We start from the raw sequence: 24,253 nt of genomic DNA, 5'->3' as shown, positions 1-24,253 counted from the left end.
TTTCAAGAAATTGTGAAAGCAGAATTGCTATACTTACAGGTGAACCAGCAGCGTCCTTGCTTAAAGTTCGGACGTAAATTCTCGCTCAGAAAATCCGATTTGGCCAGTGACACTGTAATGGTCGTCATGAGTGTAGGTAGCCCCCAGCCGTAAAGTGAGTAGAGCAGAAAGCGTCCGGTATCCTTTGTCTGGAAACCGCGTTTCTTTTTTGCGGAACTAGAAAGGAAAATTTATAATATTTTATTACCCTTTTGGAGGCTTTTTATACTGGTATGGTTAAAAACATTTGTTCAAACAAAGTACATTTAATAAATTTCAAAATCTCTAATGTTCTATATCCTTTCAACTGGTTGCAGAACTATTTATCCATAAGCTCTAATTTGTCTATGGTTATGGGGACAGACATGCTCGTTTCTTTTATGATGGTGAGATTTTTTTGTTACTCCTGTCAATGCATTCATTCAAAACTTAATTACGCCCGCCATCATTACATATGCACATATATTATAGAATAGCGATTATCTCCGAATGAACACTCATATATAGGTACTAGAAGATTTAGTAAACCAAAGTTCCCTTTAATAAATGGATTTTAATGAAACACCCAGTATATTTCTTCTTCTTCTTTTTTGTTACAACAACCGGTCTGAGCCGAAAACGCAAAACTTCACCAGTTGCCTATATCCTTTGCGTAGTCACGCCAGTTGTACTTCCCAAGTATAGACAGGTCTCTACGCACTTGGTTCTTCCATCGCATCCGTTATTCACCCATGGGTCCCAAATGGAATGATATTTTCACTGGAGCATTATCTTCCATACGTCCGACAACCAACGCATTCTTTGGATTTTTACATTTCATACAGTTCATGGTTCCATAATCTTCGGCACTCCTCGCTCAGATGAATGCCTACGCAGAACTTGCGGACAACAGTTCTCTCAAATTCCCCGTTCCGTTTCCAGGGATAATTAATATTGAATGACAACTTAGTTTCCTTTGATTATCCTATAGCCATACATAATGTAAATTTTTGTATACTACCTAGCTACTGCTGTACTAGCCCTAGTAGTCACACACAACAGGAGTGTAAGCTCCATTAGCGGTGTTGTATGCATATAAAAATTACGCATGGCAATTCCCTTACTTAATTAAAAAATCGCTGCTTGATAAGTAGTTTTAAAAATAACGACTGTTATAAACGAACGAACGCAATATTTATTGAAGTACAGTAATAAATGGCGGGTTTATTACCAGAGCTCAATAAATATTCCCGTGTGTCAAATATACATGACTCTTCCTTCCGGCTGCCTTATAGCTACTTAAATAAGTAAGCACTGTAAACATTTTATTGCTAAAACGTATGTACGAGTATGTACATATATGTATATGTACATATATACATTGTTTAGTACATAGGGTGCTGCGCCCAAAATCCATCCCTCTGTTTCTATTTTGAAACACTTCAGTTTTTTTGCACATACTTATCAAATAATTGATTTTATGAATTATTGTCTCGTCAATATTTGCTATGCTTGCGTTGGAGTTTTATGATCAAATATATACGTAGACATATACATTTATTTATAAGCATTTAATATGCTCCTAAATATGTATACTTAACAGCTGGATACCTTGCTCACATATTTTATTTTAGGCACTAAATGATTAATTAATTGTTTGATTGTGACTAATGCTTTGGAATTGAGTGGCATTTGGGGCGAAAAATGTCAACAAACTGTTGCTTTGTGAAGTGTGTGGTGAATAAAACTTAACTATTTTGGTATTAAATTATGGCATTTATCATGAACAATAAATATTAAATATGTATTATTATATAGTCAGCCTCTTGCAACCACACCTTATGGTTGAAAAATGCTGTTCACTTAGGTCTTAACGGAATTATTGACCATATATGTCATATTAAAGGTTCCCGTTACCATAGTTCCGCACTAGAATTTCTGAAGTTTATTTATATTTATGTATGTATGTATACATATATCTTGCACAAATTTCGAATCCCGAATTCGTTCCTATCATAGCATATTTTGGAAAAATAAAAATAAATAATACGAAATTGATGATTTTCGACGTAAAACTTTCCCGATAAGCCTATACGTTACTATTTAGAAGTTAATTTTTAACACTATATTTGGAGATACAGTGATCTTGATAAATACCTCGAAGAACTTAAGCGGGATTTATTTAAGTGGCTTTCCCGTTTAAGTGTATCAAATGTCTTGCATGTTAAGAAGGGGCACTTAAGCGGGGATTACTGAACTTCCTGTTGTTGAAGGAGCGAAGCCGTCATATCGGAGCTGTTATATTATAAGCTTGAATCGTTGTTAAATGAAAAAGAGAGGATAGCGCCATTCGATTCTGTAACATGTAGGGTATTTAACTGGTCGATGCTGGCGCATCCTGTACCAAAACCCAAAAGGCATTCGATACACTTCATCAACATGTAATCTGGAATGCTTTAGTCTGTAGAAGGGTCTTCTGAAAACTAATAGATTTAATAAGAGCTTTATACTTTGATGCGGAAAATAATAATTTGTGTCTAAATAGGTGGCTTTAAGATTTAGACAATGCTGACGGCATATATTTAATGGTACCGACCATCACCAACTGTATAAAAAATGAAACATGAAATCTCACAGCCTCCGACATCCAAAAGCTGCAAGTTTTCACAAGCCGATGCCTTCGCAACAATTTCTGGCGCGTCACCGTCTCCAACACAGCACCGATACTCCACCGCGAGAGATAGGACTATATATATATTGTTAACATGGGAAGGTAATGTTGCCGTTGAACCTACTGTCGCGAGTATTCACATTTTCTAAGACTCTTTCAGATTTTCGTATATTCTAAATATGTAAATAATGGTGGTCATATTTAAGTGTTTCAACCCTTCGAGTATTTTTCTAAAAAAAAAAAATAGCTTCTGTCTCTCAGGTTCATTAGCTAACTGTCATTTTTTATTCTTTCTATAATTTATTATCTTTGTAATGCCAATAATGCATTACGATTGAATTGCGTGCAAATAAAGGTCAATTGCAGCGTAAACTCACCCAAACGTCTGCCATATATCGAAGCACATCACATTCATCCAAGCAAATGCAGCCATGAGGCAAAAATATATGAAATATCCTAAAACGATAAAAAGATAATGCCAGCATTATGCATTTTGCACTTTTGCGCATTGTATTTGCATCGTAAAATATACTTTTTATTATTACAACAACGCACATGAGTGTAATAATCATAAAGTAAATACTCCACGTTCGTTTCCACTCACCTGAGATGAAGCACATATTGTCGTTGTTGGTCGGTATAAGTTGACCCAATGCAATGCCCAAATAAGCCGCAAATAAATTACTCACTAAACAGATTAAAATTTTCCCCGGCAAATTGCGTAATCGCGAAATGGACATGTACACGCTCAGTGTTAGGGCATAGAACGAGCAGGAGATCAACAATCCGATGGGATACATTTTGAAGCGTATCTTCTCATTGCCAACCACTTTCGAGTCGAAACACAGGAATGTGTAGAGCTAATGGTGGGATGTAGAGAAATCAAATGCCAGCTAGATTTGGTTGTAATCCAATTTTTTGACTTCAACTCTCTTAATTACATACATACCTACCTTCTGTTCGCCAAATGTCGAATTCCGTATCTTCTCCACACAATATTGGTTGTTCGTGTAGTTCTTCGTGCTGGAGGCAACGTAAAGTGAACCATCATTCGAGTTAATAATGTGCGCATCGGAGCTATACAGGTCGGGATTTAGAAGGAAACGCTGACAATCCAAACCGCGTAGAATACCAAACACTTGAAATAAATTAATTTATTGTCTTTATTAGTATTTTTTATATAATACATATTTAAATTAATAAGAAGTGAATATTTATGAGGTCTTTCTAGAAAAGATGCTGCAGAATTAAATAAGCGCAGGAGCGACAGAAAGAATTCCCCAAATAATATTGAGAAAAGCCGCAGAGTTGTTACTCATTGGCCGGACATAAATCCGAGTCCATTCCGGTTACGAAGACTAGATTATCATGAGAACGAGGAGTTAAATATAATTATATATAAATACTAGCAGACCGTTCCGGCTTCGCACGGATTTAAAGAAATATTTCAAAAGTTATAAGTTTTTACACACCCTCCCATACATATGTATGTACTTTTCCGTTTCTTACGTGGGTTCATTTAAAAAAAGTAAAATGAGGAAAATTCTAACATGAAATTATATTTTTTTGTAATGAGCTAAAACTTGATTGCGACCTCTAGCCTTTGGTGTCCGTTGTCTTTCTCTCTGATTATGAAGGCGTTGGGAACGCTCAGAGTTCAACGCCCTAGTGCGAGCTTGTATATTTCTAATGTTTTGTTTTTCAAGCCGCTGCACACGCTCCTTACTCGACTCTCAAGCGCGTACTTGGGAGGTTTTGAAATCGTGTTCAGCAAAGCAGCTGCGAGTGCTCGTTACTCAACTCTCTTGAACGCGATTGCGATGCGAAGAGAATGACTTGCGAGACTATTTTCAATTTCAGATTAAGATTCTCCATCATGTAGTCTTTTTGATACCCTCATGTGGGAATTATTTCTAGAAAGATGAGATTCTATCAATAAATATAGCCTATGTTACTCGGGGTGAATATAGCTTTCCAATGGTAAAGAATTTTTGAAATCGGCATAGTAATTTTTGAGTTTATTCATTACCAACATATATACAAATATTTCCTCTTTATAATAGTAGTATTGATAATGATCATTATCACAAGACTAATAAATTTTCGGCTAAAAAATGAAATATCCTACTTCAACTGGACATTTTTAATATAATTTTTACAACTATACGGTTTACTTGAAGGTGGCTGTTCCCTAGATCGAATTACTAGAGTCTTTTGTGAAGTCAGGATCACCCGCTAGATTAAGTATTAAGTTTTGATAAAGCCCCCTGACCCTAGGAATTTTTGTCTTGATCTCGCAAAGGCGGTACATCCAATAAAATGTGATGAGAAGATTCTACCTCGTCCTCATCCAGGCAGATGATACATCTGGCATCAGCGACTCAGCTTTGGTCAGCAGGATCTGACGACGTCGCAAGTGCTAGTGACTGACCAACGCTTGCCCAACTCAGATGACCACAGCCTCACAGAAAGTAATAATGTTATTTCATTTAAATTTTGTATTGTTGTTGTAAGTAAGGAAGGTCTAAGTTCGGGTGCAACCGAACATTTTATACTCTCGCAATTTATTGAAGAAATTTTATTCACATAACACAAAAATGTACCCATATATTCGGCATAAAGTTCAATAGAATAATGAAAATCAGCATATAGTATATGAGGGCTGAGTTAATTCCTCAACCGATTTCATTCATTGTCACTTAATTTTGCTAACATATCTCACATATTAACCAATACATATATGCGGAATAAAGCCCACCGTATTTTTGAAAAACCTATAATTAGGTATATGGGAGCTAGGAGATGTTATGACCCGATTTTAATAATTTTTGGAACAGAGGCACACTATTAGAAGAAAATAATTTCCTCTGAATTACATTAAATTATCTGAGATCTTTACCCATATTTTCGGTTAAAATGTATCCTTAGGCGATGAGTTCAACATGTTCTATATCTGGGGCCTTGAAAATTTATAGTCCGTTTTCGACAATTTTTTCACAAATGAAGCCAGAGATGATATGCACTATTTGTGTAAAGTTTTACTCCGCTATCTTGATCGGTTCCTTATGTATATATTATAAACTGAAGGAATCAGATGGAATTCAAAATTGAGTTATAAGAGAAGTAGTCGTGGTTGTGAACCGATTGCCCCCATTTTTTATCCGTGTTATCAGGGTGTCAAGAAAATATTATATACCGAATTTCATTGAAATCTGTCGAGTAGTTCCTGAGAAATGGTTTTTGACCCATAAGTAGGCGATGCTACGCGCATTTTCCATTTTGTAAAAAAATCTGAGTGCAGATTTCTTCTGCGATCAATATATAGAGTAAGCACTAGTGAAGATATCGGTGCAGAACTTTGCACAAATACTACCTTTATAGTGTGGCAGCCCCATTCTAAAAATCATCGAACATGAGGACCTCGCTGTTTCTAACCTAATATTAGGGTTTCCAACTTTCAATGGACTTTATACAATATATATGACGAATATGTGGGTCAAATTGTGTATTATATAATATTAATAAAGTTAAATAAATAAGTTGCGAGAGTATAAAATGTTCGGTTACACCCGAACTTAGCCCTTCCTTACTTGTTTTAATATACATATGTATGTATATAACCCTATATTTCACTCGTTTAGTTTTATGACTTACAAACAACCGTTATGTGAACAAAACTATAATACTCTCTTAGCAACTTTTGTTGCGAGAGTATAAAAATTAAGAACGAGAAAATCCACATATATCTTAAACATAAAACAAAAATACGATTAAGTGAGAATGTTTTGGTACACAATAATTTATATACATATTGAAAATTATGTAAGTCCAACAAGCTCGTATAACAAAATGTAAAAGCCATCAACTATGACAAACTCCTTTACGAATGCTATAAGTAGGCTGTGATTTGAGTTCTATTGAGGTATTTCAATCATGGTGCGTATTATGAATTATAGGCGAGATTATAGATGCGTTGGAGCAAAAGCTTAATAAGCAGCTGGTATGGGAAGCTGATGACGAACATTATTATTTGTTTTAATCCTGCGCATAAAGTATTCTTATAAAAAAATATATATAGACATAGATATATATGCATAATAATTGATGAATACACTTTTCATAAGACTCCCTTCACTTATAATTGAAATATTGAAAGCAAACACACCTGGCTAAATAAATTCAAAATTCCTGATAATTTAATGCGACTGTTTACTCGAAGGCATGCAAAATAACTAAACATATACACATACTAATGATACGGTTTATACTCGTGCATTAAGATGGATCGATTGGGGAAACGACGCAATTTTTTTTAAGTAGTCTACAATTGTTGCTCCATTTAGACAATGACCGCGGTGAGGTATCAAATACGCATAATAACTAATGCTAATTTGTTCGAAGTAGGTAGCAAAAGAGATGAAATACTCTAACAAAATTTCAGATTGACTACTACTGAAATTCATCTTTGGCCTAGTTTTCAAAAAAATATATGTGATGTGGTATAAAATCACAACCACTTCGTTTCTCTCATTAAAACCGGAGACATCTGCTCTTTTGACTAAAAAAGAGTAATGGCGACCAAATACGACTTAGTATGATTGTTATCTGAAAATAAAGTTTTTCGAAACATAGGAGCTTTTTCAAAATATTCTCAAAGTTTTCATATTATCATCAAAATTTTTACTGTTGTCGGAAAGGTAGGGCTGTTATCAAACGATTCACAACATTTCAGTCAGCTGGCGTCATCAGTGCAGCAATCAAATAATAACCATAAGACAATCGCCACATCTATGGTCGCTAACATTGGACCCTCTTCCTTTGTAAAATGAGAGAACGGAAATTGAATTCATTTAAACTTATAAGCTCTCGGAGAAATCGAGCTCCAAGGAATAAGAAGTATATGTATTTCCTGTTGGGTTTCAACATATATTTGATATCGAGTCATACTAAGGCGACGGACGCCCTTCTCAAAAGTGTTCGACTTTCATAGGACAATTTGACCCTGATTAAACGCAATAAGAACGATTTGTAAGAATCGAAGAAACATGAAACATGGGTGGTTGTTGCCCGGTGAAAGTCGTTCAAAGCACCCGAGATAACGACATGCGATTTTTTTTAACCAGTTTTTTGTGAAACCATGGAACATAATTCCCTTTCGTCGACTAGATCAAACATGGTAAAATAAATAAATTCAATAAATATGTTGAATAATATCTATGATCTATCAAATATCAGTGTAATTATCACAAGAAATAGTTAAAAATACTTTTTTTTTTACTTCCGAGAAACAAATACCATTTAAAATGTATAAATCTTTTTATGATAAGGTTTTTGATATACATATTTGTACCATTAAATTTTATTTCTACTTTACTAACCGTGTTTGTGAGTATATGCGAAAAACACAATATGTTTTTAGGCGCCTACGAAGTGTTCTGAAAGAATAATTAAAACCACAAATGAGGTGCTGTCAAGCAGTGAAATATCGCCAATTGTGCGCTATTTATACATATATACATGTGTACATAGATACATATGTGTATTTACATACACACGTGAATAATTTAGAGCCAGCAGATGTTGGGATGCGTTTGATATAAATTTGTATTAAATTTTTGTACATTTACATATGATATGCATATGTCTTTATGTATATATACTAATAATACCCATATAGTATATTATATAATACAATATACTTGCTCTTAAAAACAAACAAATCATACAATAAGGCGAATACATGTGTCTTACAATTGTTTCTGCCCATCGGGTTTAGGGGCTTCGCCGTACAAAAGCCAGAACCTAAGGGATACCAGAAATTTCTCTACACGGTTCTAATTATGGAAGATAAAATGTAACAGCGCTTTTGCTATATTTGTAGCGTCTACGTACTTGAAAAATAATTTCAGAAAAACTAATATCAATTTTCCTCCAAAATAGTGTCTGTGAAGAGTTGGGCGCAATGAGACGCGAGGCATTTACTAGCAAAAATTATGAAATCAGTGTCGTTACTTAGAGCAACAGTGAGGGAGAAGTCACATTAAATCAACAGCTTATATCCGGAAACTAATAGTATTATTTTAGGAATTTGCAATGCATTTCAATATCAGATCGATCATTGTTTTCCTCCTATTTATCAGCTTACTAAAAAGGCCAGGAATAGAGATGGTGTGCTGCTTGCTCTGAAATAGATGTTTGATCCCGAAAAAAAAACAAAAAATGTAATAATTTACTTGACAGACCATAAAGTGAATGTGGCTATATATATATATATTTGGCGTAGGAACCGCTTTAAGCGATTGTAGCCGAATCCACCAGAGCGTGCCACTCATTCCTCCTTTTTGCTTTTTGCCGCCAACTGGAAGCACCAAGTGACGCCAGGTCACTTTCCACTCGGTCTTTCCATCGTAGCCGCTGTCTTTTTATTCGCTGAACTATGTCAATGTCGTTGTATAAATCGTACAGCTCATCGTTCCATCGTCTGCGGTATTTGCCGCAGACAATGTTAAGAGGACCATAAATCTTGCGCATAACCTTTCTCTCGAAAACTCCAACAGTCGTCTCATCGGATGTTGTCATCGTCCACGCTTCAGCGCCATACATCAGGACGGGAATAATGAGCGACTTGTAGAGTTCGATTTGGTCGAGAGATGAATTTACTTTTCAATTGCCTACTCAATCCAAAGTAGCACTTGTTGGCAAGAGTGATTCTGCGTTGGATTTCGAGGGTGGCGTTGTTGGTGTTGTTAATGATGGTTCCCAAGCAAACGAAACTATCTACAACTTCAAAGTTATGACTGTCAACAGTGACATGGGAACCAAGACGCGAGTGCGCTGACTGTTGTTGATGACAGGAGATATTTCGTCTTGTCCTCATTCACCATCAGACCCATTCGCTTCGCTTCCTTATCCAGGCGGGAAAAAGCAGAACTAACTTCCGATGATATCAATATCATCGGCGTACGCCAGCAGCTGTACACTCTTATAGAATATTGTACCTTCTCTATTTAGCTCTGCAGCTCGTATCAGGGGACAGTCACGTAGCATGATGAATTTTCTTGTGCTATAACCTGGTACCACAGACAATCATATTTCGGGCCACATAAGTCGATCAGCCTCAGGCCGTTTGGCGATGTTTCGTCATGGAGGCTGAATTTTCCGACTGTTGTTCCAAAGACACCTCTTTACCCACCCTAGCGTAAAAATTTCCAAGTACCATTTTGATATCGTGGCGGGGGTAACACTAATAGGTGCGTTCTAGGCGCTCATAGAAAGCATTTTTGATTACATCGTCCTTCTCTTCTGTTGTGGCGTGGGTGCAAATCAGCGATATGTTGTACAACTTCGCTTTAATGCGGATAGAGGCTAGACGTTCAAATCACCGGGGTGAACGCCACGATTCTCCTTTATATGGCCACTGTAGTAGATGTAACAAGGACCCACCTTCTTCCGTCCTTGTCCCGTCCATCGAACTTCTTGGATGGCGGTGATATCAGCCTTTAGTTGTATGAGGACATCAACCAGCTGGGCAGAGTCCCAGGGGTTAAGGGTCCCGACATTCCAAGTGCATGCTCCCAAATCGTGATCCTTAAAACGTTTGCAGGGGCCGTCATCAAAAGTGGGGATTCTCTTCCGAGGCTCTGTTTGGTCTTTCATTGGGGAGGTTTTTTTATGTAATGGGTCCCAAACACTAAACAAAACCACAGAAGCAGGCTGCGCCTTCTCACTTTAGCTCGCCTTCAAACGGATATCTGTTGGCTGCCCAGAGGATACTTGGTATTAAACCGGAAGTCGTGAGCTGCTTGAGTCATATGCAAAAGAATCGTTCCTGGCCACTCCCAAGTGAATGTGAAAGTGAACCAGAAACTTACCACATTTGCGTGAACTTTTACATATGACCCCATCCGCCCAGAAGTGAATGTGAATAGTAAGTCGTAAGATCATCATGATAAATTTAATTTCATATAACCCAAATTTTCACCGAATATTGTTGCTTCAACACAGATAAAAACAATACGAATAATTCTTTATTTTGTTGTTAGTTATTTTGCAGTTAGACTTTTCTCCAGAACGACTAATTATATGTTAAGTTCTGAGAACCGAACAATGTAAAACAAAATGTTTAAACTTTAATTCAATTGATTGTTTCTTCAGAGAATAAACCAGAAAGGGCCAGAATACAGCGACGGAATACTAGAGGTCAATCAGGCGCATATTCTTATAAAACTGACTTTCCAAAACCTTATATTGTTATTGATATTTAATTTTTATTATCATAATGATCACGTTATTTTGCCCAGACATTCGAAAGTAACAGTATCTACTTGTATAATAGGAAATCAGTTCTTCCAATAATTAAAAATATTATCAGTTAACGATATAAAGCTCTCATTATATTTACTCGCTATTTTACAAATAAGTATATACTAAATACATATAGCAATTGTAGATAAAGAATAATATTTTTCGCATTACATTTATCGGTCACATTTTCATTGTCAAGAACATTTGGGCTAATAACCATATGGGGTACTAACAATCTTATCTTCAGTGCTTTTGGCACTTCCAACCAATATAAATTGTGTTACAAATGAAATCGGCACATGGTGTATGATCGTGAAGGAATTCTGTTCAATTTAATTACATACGTGAGTGTGTTTTCGGAAATAGTTTAATTAAATGAAAACAGTACAATATCGATGTACTCGTCCAATATAAATATATATACATATGTATATATTTGGCGTAGGAACCTCTTTAAGCGATTATAGCCGAATCCACCAGAGCGCGCCACTCGTTCCTCCTTTTTGCTTTTTGGCGCCAACTGGAAACACCAAGTGAAGCGTGGTCACTTTCCATTTGGTCTTTCCAACGGAGTGGAGGTCATCCTCTTCTGCGGCTTCCTCCAGCGGGTACTGCATCGAAGACTTTCTGAGCTGTAGTGTTTTCGTCCATCCGTACAACATGACCTATCAATGTCGCTGGACCATGTCAATGTCGTCGTATAAATCGTACAGCTCATCGTTTCATCGTCTGCGGTATTCACTGTTGCCAATGTTTAGAGGACCATAAATCTTGCGCAAAACCTTTCTCTCGAAAACCCCAAGAGTCGTCTCATCGGATGTTGTCATCGTAAACGATTTAGCGAAATACATCAGGACGGGAATAATGAGCGACTTATAGTTGTGTTTTCAATTGCCCTCATTCACCACCAGACCCATACGCTTCGCTTCTTTATCTAGTCTGGAAAACGCATATCAATATCATCGGCATACGCCAGGAGCTGAACACTCTTGTAGAAGATTGTACCTTCTCTATTTAGCTCTGCAGCTCGTATTATTTTTTCCAGCAATAGATTGCAGAAGTCGCACGATAGTGAGTCACTCTGTCTGCAGCCTCGTTTGGTATCGAACGGCTCGGAGAGGTCCTTCCCGATCCTGACGGAGCTTTTGGTGTTGATCAACGTCAGTTTACATAGACGTATTAGTTTTGAGGGGATACCAAATTCAGACATCGCGGCTCCTTTTCGTGCTGTCGAAGGCAGTTTTAAAATCGATGTAGAAGAAGGTGTTGAATAAATAATGAGAATAATTATTATAATGTGATAAGCTGTCAAATTAAATGATGCTGACATTTCACAACAATTTTATTGGTTTGACAACATGTGCCATTTATTTTGACATACTGGAAACCACACATTATTGATAATGGTATTTAATTACGAAAAAAATGCTTATACAAAGTACATTTTTGTAAATGATCAGCTCCATTTCTTGTGGCCACTAAATTCTACAATTTTATGAAATTACAAATTCCAATTTCTGAAATCTCACGGTGTGAAGCGACATATAACAAATAAAAATATTTGTAACAGAAAGAGGCATGTGCCGCAATTGTATGTGCCTTGGATATTTCTTTTAAGTGGCGTCGAATATGGTATTTAATGAAATTGATAATTATTGAAACTATCTGGAGGTGATGGTATATTACCATTTGTTGGTCATGGAATTCATTTCTCATAATCTACTTAAGCAGGATGAAATCGTTGCTCAATTCTTGCTACTTTTTTCTACTTTTTATAGAAAAATTATATTTTCTAAAATTGCGTAAATCGTGTTTTTATTTACGATTAGTTATAAATGTTATAAATTAATTTTATTATTTGTTTCTATAATTTTTTTTTATATTAAACGTATTTTTCTTTTAGACTATTTGAAAAATTCTTGTTTGGTATATAAAATGTAAGCTTTCATTTACAATTTTTTATCAATTATTTAAAATTTTATTGCACTGTATATTTACAGTTATTTTGGTAAGGTGTTGAAATATTATTTTTGCAATTTCTCCATTTAAATACACATATTCATATATAGTATTTGCATTATATGTACATAATATATACATTTATATGTATGTAATACGCTTCAATTTAATACTATAGATCGTAATTACATTTTACAAAACAAAAATTCGCACATTACAGTACTTAGTGACACAATACGGACGGACTTGTTGTTAACATAATAATCATAAATTTCAAAGTTCTCAAAAATAATTGTTTTGCAATTAGCCAACCATCCACAAGTGGAAGTGCTCATTCACAGCCCCTCATTTGTAAATAAAAAATAATTACGCGTCTATGCACACATGCCTATTAATTTACAGTGGCGGCTAACGATATTGGGCGCTATTGAATTTGAGTAGTAAATATTTTATTTGAATTAATAATAAAATTGATTAGATACTGAAATTTTATAATATATGTATTATGGAACTAGCATCTATTGCATCAATTGATATCAATATCTACAACAATAACACTATACCGTAAAATTTCCTATTTTCTGCAAACTATTTTTTTGCGGGAGATTGAGTCATAAGTAAAAGAAGTGCATTCGCATATTTTCGTAGTTAGCCTTCAAAATCTAAATATTTGACTTCGAAGTTGAAAAAAGGATATACAAACAAGTAAGGAAGGGCTAAGTTCGGGTGTAACGGAACATTTTATACTCTCGCAATTTATTTATTTAACTTTATTTATATTATATAATACACAATTTGACCCACATATTCGTCATATATATTGTATAAAGTGCATTGAAAGTTGGAAACCATAAAATTAGGTTAGAAGCACTGAGGTCCTCGTGTTCGGTATATGGGGCCTGGAAAACCTATGGTCCGATTTCGGCGATTTTTAGAATGGGGCTGCCACACTATTAACATAGTATTTGTGCAAAGTTCTGCACCGATATCTTCACTAGTGCTTACTTTATATATTGTAAAGTAAACGATTCAGATTGTCTTCAAAGTTCTTGTATATAAGAAGTAAGCGTGGTTGTGAAGCGATTTGGCCTATTTTCACAACATATCATTGGGATGTAAAGAAACTATTACAAACCAAGTTTCATTGAAATCGGTCGAGTAGTTCCTGAGATATGGTTTTTGACCCATAAGTGGGCGACGCCACGCCCATTTTCCATTTTGTAAAAAAAATCTGAGTGCAGCTTTCATCTGCCATTTCTTATGTAAAATTTAGTGTTTCTGACGTTTTTTGTTAATTAGTTAACCCACTTTTAGTAATTTTCAACCTAACTTTTGTATGGTAGGTGGGCGTGGTTATGATCCGATTTCTTTCATTTTTGGACTGTATTAGGAAGTGGCTAAAAAACGACTGCAGAAAGTTTGGTTTATATAACTCTATTGGTTTGCGAGATATGTACAAAAAACTTAGTAGGGGGCGGGGCCACGCCCACTTCCCCAAAAAAATTACATCCAAATATGCCCCTTCATAGTGCGATCCTTCATACAAAATTTTATTTCCATAGCTTTATTTATGGCTTAGTTATGGCACTTTATGTGTTTTTGGTTTTCGCCATTTTGTGGGCGTGGCAGTGGTCCGATTTTGCTCATTTTCGAAAGCAACCTTCTAATATTACCTAATATTATTTTCGCATACGCGTCTTTCAATTCCGATAGTGATTTTTAAGACCTTTTCATTTAAATTTAAAAATAAATTTTTATTAAGTGATTTTGGCGTAAAATAAATCACGCCGTTGTTTGGTGGGATTTTGATATTAAATGCCAGTGTTTCTAAGCGCCACTATTTCTAACCTTAAATAGCTTCGTCACGTTCATTATGACTCGTTAAAATTGTTATTACCCTACTCATATATGTACATCTCAATACATTTAAGGCTAAATATTGTCAGAAAAGCTATTTATGTTTAAATTTTGCAATATGTATTTTATTAGACATATAAAATAAATGCCAGAAATAAAAAAATATTATTTTATGAACCATCACTGTATAAGTGCATATGGTGGGTGGTGGGCTGTCGGAATATCTATTTAAAATGTTTATATTTAAATATCGATGATCGTTGAATATCTTGAAATTGTTTCCATGTGTGCGGCTATTTGCTTTCCGTGGTTTAATTAGACAAATATAGCAGAGGTGGGCCAAAGGGCGGATTTGAGTATAAATAAAGTAAAAAAATAATATTTTTATTAATCTAAGGACTTGTAATACATATACATATATTTTAATTGAATTTGTTGACATTTTTATAAAATAAATAATTAAATTAATAGAGTGCTCTTCGGGAGTTGGTATATTTTTTGGATAGGGTTTAAATAAATATAGGACTCAAATAAATGGTATTAAAATTTTTATTTAAGCACCTTAAATAAAAATATTTTCACCAAATCCGACAAGCTTATTAAAATAACTTTTAACATTTTATACTCTCGCAATTTATAAGGCTCAAAGGAGAAAATTGCAGTTATTAGTAAAACTTCATATTAAAATCAGCCTTATTGCCCCAATTAGATATTAAGGCTGATTCTTCTGAAATCGCGAGGATTTTCAAAAAAGTGAGATCTAAGCAAATTTAGGCGTGGCATTCCGTAACGAAATAAAACTTTTGCAGCTAGCACCCGATAAAAATTTTAATTGGCACAATGACTACTACAAATAAGGAAAAATTAATGCGGGCGAAGAGTTTCCTAGACATCTTCCAATTTTTCTTGGGTCAAAAAGATTTTGCGACTCACCAGCGCTTGCTTAGCTCATATGAAACCCAACTGTACAGTAGAAAATCATAAGAGGATAGATAGTGCTCCTAATTGTTTTCATTATACTGTACTTAAGACTGGCGTGTCTAGACTTACCTCATTCCCTGAGATTCGTCCGTGTCCAGGCACCAAAAGTCTAATCGGGAAGATCTATTGGTATCGACTGAAAGTGAGGGTGAGAGTACTTCCTACCATAGCGAATCATTACTTCACTGAAGGATGCTACGCTTTGAAGCTATAGAACCGCTGATATTTTTCATTGTGGAAGAAACTTTTACTGAGCAAAACCACAAAATCTTCCAAAGATAGTTTGGTGGGAGGTCTTCTGTAAAAGCGTTCTTCACTTCTGTGAAAATAGGTTAAAACTGGGAAAAAGTTTGCACAAGGCAAAACCACCCAGCAGTGCCTTAAAGGTAATAGACAGAGTTGGAAAACATGGCCTGATGAATATCACACAGCAATTTGAAGAGTCTTAAAAAATATATAGTTCGAGCAGCGTCAATGGCCTAATAATATATTATATCAGAGAAATATCGAAATTTTGGAAAAATTCAGACATACATATAAAGGTGCTGAAGAGCTCATATTCGATATATGGGGCGTCAAAAAGTTATAGTACAATTTCGACCATATTTAGATGAGAAAGACCACACCTCCAATACACTATTTGTTTTATTTCATAAAGTGAATGAATCAAATAGAGTTTAAAATTATACTATATGGGAAGTTGACATGATTATGAATCGATTTCGCCTAATTTCAAACGGTGATGTCAAACCATAGGGAAATGTTTGGGATCACGAGATCATAATACAAGGATTGAAAGTGTCAAAAGTGGTACTTAGTAGTTCTAATCAAATGCTTATTAACAGTGACAATGACAGTAAAGGCAGTCGGCTAACAAAAAAACCAACTCTCTAATGGTTTGACACTGTAACTTTTCAACAAGCCAGCATTACCTTGAATTACGCCAGCAACTATACGGGAGCTCATCTGATCTCTCCAATCTAGCATTGGATAAGTATTTATTTCAATATTGATACTATTTTCTTTCGTTTAACACTTTTCGCTTTTACTTTGTTTACAACAATTATATATGTTTTTCGCAAGATTATGTTAAAATTCCGCAACAGCCCACAAATAAGATTTTTGAAATGTGTTTAAAATACGTGGAAGATCTACAAGTAAACAATCAAATCAATTTGAATAATAAACGTGTGAAGTGTTGCGATTTTAGCCCCTTGTGGTTGTTATTGTTTTTGTATTTTTGTTTTGGTTTTGTATCTAAATAAATGTGCACACACCACAAACCACAAATGCAAATATGTACATATGCATATGCCTATGATTATGGCTATGTGTAAGCGTATAAGTAGCATTATTAATGATAGGTGTGCGCTTAGTATTTACGAACTAAACAATTGATGCTTTTAAAGTAATTGTAATCTGAAAAGACGCAACAATTAACGGCAATTACTGTGATTTCCCTAAAATCATATTTAATCAATTGGTTAAGTGTTTGCCTCCATGTTATTTGCTAATAGATCGCTTAACTTAAAATAGTTTATCTTGAACTCGAGTTCAATCAATGTTGTCGTAGTAGATTTACGGAGACGGAATTAAAAGTAAAATTGGGTGTGTTTGTCAGCGAAATCTTGGAAAATCGAGTTCATAATCTTCAATCTATTGTAAAATCAGCTAATGCAATATGTTCCATAAATATGGAGTATGTTTGCTCTTATGAGAAAGCCTTTAAAATATATTGAGGCATCGTTATCAAGTCAAAAAACCTAGGCTATTCTTGCATTTTTCAACGTTTTTAGAGTTAAGTGCCTTCATTAATAAGAATTTATTAATTCATTTCTAAAAATTGACGGTATATTTGAAACAGAGCAGCTGAATTTTTACGGGATTAAGAAATTCTGTTTATAGAAGTCAAGAAAATATACCGAACTGTTAAAAACAATTCTAAAAGCGTAACAAGTAAGGAAGGGCTAAGTTCGGGTGTAACCGAACATTTTATACTCTCGCAATTTATTGACGTAATTCTATAAAGATAACACAATATATGGGTCGAATATTCGGTATAAAGTTCAATAGAATAACGAAAATCATCATAAATAGTATATGGGGAATGAGGTAATTCCTAAACCGATTTCACTCGTTTTCACCACCAAGATACAATGTATCGAAGACTATATGCTCACTTAATTTAATATTACTTATAATTAGGTATATGGGATCTGGGGGAAGTTATGACCCGATTTTTACCATTTCAGGTACAGAGAGAAACTGTTATAAGAAAAAAATTCAGAGGGAATGAATTTCATAAAATTATCTGAGGGATTTACCTATATTTTCGGTGAAAAATTACCCTCAGGCACTGAGTTCTTCATATTCGAAGTCATGGTTCGATTTTGACAATTTTTCCACAAAATACAGTATTGCGAGAGTATAAAAATCATAAAGTAGTACTCAACGTTTCTTCAATATTTTCGGTGATGGCGAAGGACTAGTGAATAGTTCACTATGTTAGGTTAGTCTGGAAGGCCAGAAAGCCACACAGATACCAGTTTTAGCCTTTGCTATACCAGATGGAGTGCCGTCACGTAGCCAATGGGATGCCTGCGCTTGAAGCGAATTTCAAAAGGTAATACAGTTTCACAAACGATATCACTTCCAGATTATCGTACTGTGTTTTGCGCCAAAATACTGAAGACGCTGCCTTGACAATGCAGGACATGCACACAAGAGCTTCTGCATTGTTTCTCTGGTACCTTGCTTTTGACAGTTCCAGCAGTTTTCCTCATCCCCATCTTGTAGGCGTGCGCCGCCGCCAGACTTTGACCAGTGACTACGCCGACCATTTCTATCTATCGAGCGTCAGTAGGAATTTCGCGCATTTCTGATTTACCGCTTTACACATAACTTTTGCGGTTTTGAAACCCGGTAGACTTTCCAGCCGCGCTTGGATCTTCCTTACCAAGTTCATGTCTAGATCATCATATAGGCAGTGCATGGGTATACCTACGTCGATCACGCTTTCAGATGACAGTTTTACACCACTCTTGGCAATCATCATTGGCAGTATATCCCCTCACCACTATTCACCAAATATTATGTAATTACATTTTGAAATGTCATTCACATTTGTCTATCATTGCTTTACGAGTGAAATTAAATACTTTAGTAGCTAAGTACACATAAATGTTGCTCATACGTCATGTTGAACAAATATACTTTCTGTTGTTGTTGTTCTAATCTATACTACTATTATAAAGAGAGATTATACAAATCGTGTTTGTAATGAATAAACTCAAAAACTACTGTGCCGATTTCAAAAATTCTTTCACCATTGGAAAGCTATATTCACTCCGGGTAACATAGGCTATTTTTTTTGCAACAATCTCAACTTTCTTGAAATAGTTCCCACATGAGGGTACCAAAAATACTACGAATCGGAATCTTAATCTGAAACTGAAAATCTTCATTATCTTCGCATCGCATTCGCGTGCCATAGACTAGAGGTCGTAATCAGGTTTTAGCTCATTACAAATAACGCTCATTACAAAAATATAATTTCATGTTTGAATTTTCCTCATTTTACTTTTTTTAAATGAACGATGCAAGAAACGGGAAAGTTCATACATATGTATGGGAGAGTGTGTATAAGTGTGAAATGTTTGTTTAATCCCGTGCGAAGCCGAAGTTTGTTTTTAAAAAAATGAATGCATAATGACTAAATTTCCTAGTTTATATTTTATTGATTAAATTTCTTGTTAATTTTCTTGTTTATGTGCTAAAATCTATGTAGAAGCTGAGTCTGAGAAAAAATCTTAGCTGATCGCTACTAATAGCCATTTTGTCCGACATTTGATCGAGTCGCTTCAGAGATTTCACATAGATAGTCGTGATGCAACCGCTATTAGAAAACATGATAACTAACTTTATAAGCAAATAAAAGCAATTTATAAACTCACACTGTGCTAATTCTATTAATAAATATTTTATATGTACATATGTATGTTTGCTTATATTGTAAAGTACAAATATTTATCAAACCACTTTATACTAGTTAAACGAATATGACGGCATGTGTAAAGGCGGATTCTACCTACTTTTGCACATTAACAATTTGGTTTTTGGGATCTTCAACTGTTAATTAATCGTTTGCCCGCAGGTAATTCCCATACACATTATCCAATTAATAATTAGCATATGCTAATCTGCGTCAGTTGTTCTACTAAGAACAAAATTATTAGCATGAATCACAAGCAAAAAGAATTAAAAGAAAGAATGTTTAAAAAGCATGCTCGTATATTTTTATATAAATATAGTACATATACATATGTATGTATATATTTGTGCACAATCATCTAAATACTTCTACGTAAACAGTTTTGGGGCTAGTTTTATTCATGTTTTCTTATTCAACAAAAAAAATGAAGAATAATCAAATGACCTTTGGGTAAACACTTCAGTATTTATTCAAATTTTGATACTTCCTCGTGAAGGCTTGGCTGACTGTAATGAATAAATGAAACTATTAGCAAATACAGTTGCTTGCACTTTTAGCTTTTTAAGAGGAATAAGAGAGGTGAGAGTCGCATTATTGCAAAAAATTATTATCAATGATTGTCTAAGAAACTAAATTTCAGATAAACATGAATTTTTTGAGTAATTTATTCCAATAAAACCATCAAATTCGCTGAAATGCATCAAAAACCTTAAAATTTTCGATAAATTAAACTTTGGTCTTGAATAACTTGTAAACTATTAGGTTTCTCAAAAAATTATAGGAGACCTATTTTGTAGAGCGTTCAATTCTCTACAAAGACAAGTGCAAGTCTCTTTTTTATAGTACATAACAGACTAGCAATAAAATTCAAAAAGTGCAGAGAATAATTTTTCCATGTTATTCTTACGGGAAATAGAAACACGCGATGCGGACAGTCTTAATATTAATTTTAAGGACTCAAATTTTAACTGACATCTTCTTACGTTGAATTGAAACTTTTAAGCCTGTTTGCAAGAAAAAAAAATTTTTTTTTTTTGAATCACCCTAGTATATATTTTACAGATCTTACAGATATATACAACTCAGCATGGGAATAAAAATTGGGTTCAACTACAAAGGTTTACCTACGTGCGCAAGCACAGTGCTACGAGTCAAATCAAGAAATTCATACACAACATCCAATAGCCTTATCACACAGGGGTTAATTGATCAATTAACCGGTCTTTGCTCGATTAAAGTGCTGATTTAAATCGTTTTACCAAACAAACGAAAAATTTCACATTTCAGTACATTAATTTGTAATCGAATACAAATCTAGTTAAAACTCGAATGCAACTGTCCACACTGTAAGTTTGCTGTGTTTATTGATAAAATAGCAATTGGCTGACAAATCCCGCCAACTTCTTATATGTCTTAAAACAGAAATGTGAAACAACTGAGCGTTAATCGAATAGCCGGCTGTCCGAAAGGTAAAAACTAGCTTCTCAATTATGAACTCAATGTACTAAATTTATTTAGCTGTGCGAAAATGCTATAATGAAGTCTGTGTCTACGTTATACGATCGACTTAACACTCATTCACGCCACCGTAGTAACATAAATCATATTTTTATAACAAATAAAGTACAGTTTGGTATAACCAATTCATAGAAGAATTATCGGAGAGGCTACAATACAAATTTTGAATTCGTATAAGATGAAGTTTATTTAAAACCTCTAAAACAAGTAATTAAGTACACACAGTCATCCAAGTAGAGGTAATTTTCTCAATAGCATTTTTTGACAGATCACGCGATAGTCGTATCATGTTATATTTGTTGAATATTGTTGGCATTTCATCATGGAAAGACTTACACCTGAGCAACATTTACAAATTGTTCAACTTTGTTACGAAAATTCACGTTCTGTAAATAATGAGTTTCGCGCGCTTCGCTCAATCGCTCATATTCGGCCTATTGAGCGTACTATTTGCGGAACTGCCATTTCATCCCGAAAATACAACCTTTTGGTATGATTTGTGGGCCTGAGAATCGTTGGTCCAAATTTCTTCAAAAATGATGCCGGTGAGAACTTAACCTTCAATGGTGACTGTTATCGCGCCATGATAACCGACTTTTTGAAGCGCGTGATCTGGGCGACATTTGGTTTCAACAAGACGGCGCCACTTCCCACACATCGCTTCAATCAATGCATTTATTGAGAGAACACTTCGGTGAGCAAATAATTTCACGTTTTAGGCCGGTCGATTGACCATCAAGATCGTGTGCTATCATACCGTTACACTTTTTCTACACAGTCGGAATGCTCGAACGAGTCAACGAAAATTGAACTCAATGTATGGACCATCAGAGACGTAGCCGCGGCCAACATTTGAAAGAGATACTGATTGAAAACTGTAAAGTGTTGTAACCAGGTAAAGGTGTTTGAATGGAAATAATGGATTCTCTTTACAGAAAAAGACGCTACTTTATCTGATAACGATTGCTTTATCAACATGAAGTGTTTCTCAGCGCATACTAAAAACCCTCAAAACCCAATGGACTAGAAAATCTAGATGGCACCTCCAATTAGCTCTATAATAATAATAAATTTTATTTTTCCTAAGAGCAAGCAGTTTTATAATTATGTAAGTTTCGATTCTACATTTCCCATTAAAAATAGAAAACTATTATTGAGTAGATATTATTAAATGGCTCGTAAATGTGCACATATAAATTTTTATTGCCAAACGTCTGCTTGCGTTTAATAAAAAGATCGCTTATACGCAAACATGTACAATCAAATTCATACAAATGGGCAATCGCAAAATTTCTCCATGAGTCACCAAGCATTCATTTCATTTCCACGCGTGTTACCAATCGCTAATGATTTAAATTAAAAATTTACCTGCGGGTTTTGTGAAGTTGCCAGTAATCTGCAGACTCTCGAAACTATGAAAACTAACATCCGACTCGTCGCGTTTGCAATAGGAAGTTCTATTGCCTTTCGTAAAGAATTCACCATCGGCACAACAGCGACGTATGCAGGCCAAGCCCTGACACACGCGTCGCGGCTGACACGTACGCACTATATACCGTTGCTCGGCGAAATCACTCCAATCGGCTGCATTCTCAATCACCTCCATGCAGTATTCGGACTGTTTGAATTTTTTCCACTCGCCGCGTATGGTAATGGCCACTTTGCCATCGATGAATTTCACTTCCTTGCCACTCAACTGATACTCCACCAGCACCATGTCTTGCGGACACGTCAACCTATCATCCACGAAGATCGCCCATTGTTGCAACAATATGCCGTAGCGTCCGAAATTCGCTGCGCCCACGCGCTTAACACATTTCTGTAAGCCAGCATCGTAAGCATAATGCAGCGGACAACACTTGTGCACCACGCTGAGCGTTTGCAGCGGTTCGCCGCGCGTTGGTGGACAATAGACCGCCGCCAAACGGCTATCGACACTTGTGAGACACGCGCTTGACGGCAACTCCACCTCGCAATCGCCCGTGAGGAAGGCGAATGTCTGTCGATTACATTGCGGCACCGCACCGCTATAATTGCCACCCTCATCCAAGGCGGGTGACTGTATGCGGTAACCGTACACCGGCGTGGTGCGTTCAAAAACGTCAACACTACTTTCACCTCTATTAGTGCCGTTGTCAGCAACGCCTTGCAGCAGATTGCGGCATTCGTAAATTTCGGGTCGAAAGAAGCCCATATTGATCTTGACTAGTGACCAAGCTAGCGGACAACATATTGGCGCGCTGTACAGTCGACGCTCAGCTGCTAGACGCGTCTCATTTTCTCCTTGCACGCTTGCGATATGTCTGCCGGCCGCGATGAGTAAGTAGAACACAAGCAAAGACATTAAACAGCGATCGTGTTCGTTGAGAGCGCCTTGGGTCTTAGTAATAAATGGCTTTTGAATGACTTATCTAATAGTTTACACTTTACACATTTTATCAGCGTGGAGCGAAATTTCAAAGCTGTCGTTATACTCGCAATAAAATCACTCGTTTTGTAAAGCAAAAGAAACACCAAGAATATTTATTATAATCGATCGCTTGAGGATCAGTGCCTTGTTTTAAGATAACACACACCGACGGCGTCAACAATTGAAATTTCACAACATAACACAACTGTGCTGCCAGCTACCAACGATCGTTTATCTAATCAATAATTTAGAGAATTTCAATTATAAACAAATATGAAATATGCGATTCTGCTTTCGCATTACTTTTTTCAAATTGCCATTTTACACCGATACAACGAAACAGCATTAAGCACAACAACAATAAAAACAGAAATATTCGCAATTTTTTTTACTGTTATTACTAAAAACAATCACGACCATTCAAATCGACCGGAAGCACTCGAAGACGTTCCGTTCCGCTTGTATACGTACTACCATACGACGAAGACACGGCCGGTCTATGTCTTTACACGTTCGCGACTCTCAATAAACTGACTGGCTCATT

The 24,253-nt window shown here is 35.6% G+C and overlaps 1 protein-coding gene and 1 long non-coding RNA gene across 2 annotated transcripts in view; one reads left to right on the top strand and one right to left on the bottom strand.

Annotated features, from left to right (window-relative positions):
• The window catches only part of LOC128920196 (uncharacterized), a 1,100-nt gene extending 158 nt beyond the window's left edge, over positions 1-942 (top strand). Inside the window, exons 2-3 of the long non-coding RNA XR_008470315.1 lie at positions 40-270; positions 357-942. This is a non-coding gene — a long non-coding RNA (uncharacterized LOC128920196). The remainder of the gene's footprint in view (positions 1-39; positions 271-356) is intronic.
• LOC105217096 (G-protein coupled receptor Mth2) overlaps positions 1-24,253 on the bottom strand; it is a 25,154-nt gene extending 901 nt beyond the window's left edge. Inside the window, exons 1-6 of the mRNA XM_054226894.1 lie at positions 24,013-24,253; positions 22,668-23,944; positions 3,643-3,827; positions 3,294-3,549; positions 3,067-3,145; positions 38-216 (exon numbers count right to left, since the gene is read on the bottom strand). Of these exons, the coding sequence (XP_054082869.1) occupies positions 38-216; positions 3,067-3,145; positions 3,294-3,549; positions 3,643-3,827; positions 22,668-23,643 (1,675 nt within the window). The 5' untranslated portion in view covers positions 23,644-23,944; positions 24,013-24,253. The remainder of the gene's footprint in view (positions 1-37; positions 217-3,066; positions 3,146-3,293; positions 3,550-3,642; positions 3,828-22,667; positions 23,945-24,012) is intronic.

This window comes from Zeugodacus cucurbitae, chromosome 3 (assembly GCF_028554725.1).
Source record: "Zeugodacus cucurbitae isolate PBARC_wt_2022May chromosome 3, idZeuCucr1.2, whole genome shotgun sequence".
Classification (NCBI taxonomy): Eukaryota; Metazoa; Arthropoda; class Insecta; order Diptera; family Tephritidae; genus Zeugodacus; species Zeugodacus cucurbitae.
This window is presented reverse-complemented; position numbering and strand designations above follow the sequence as displayed.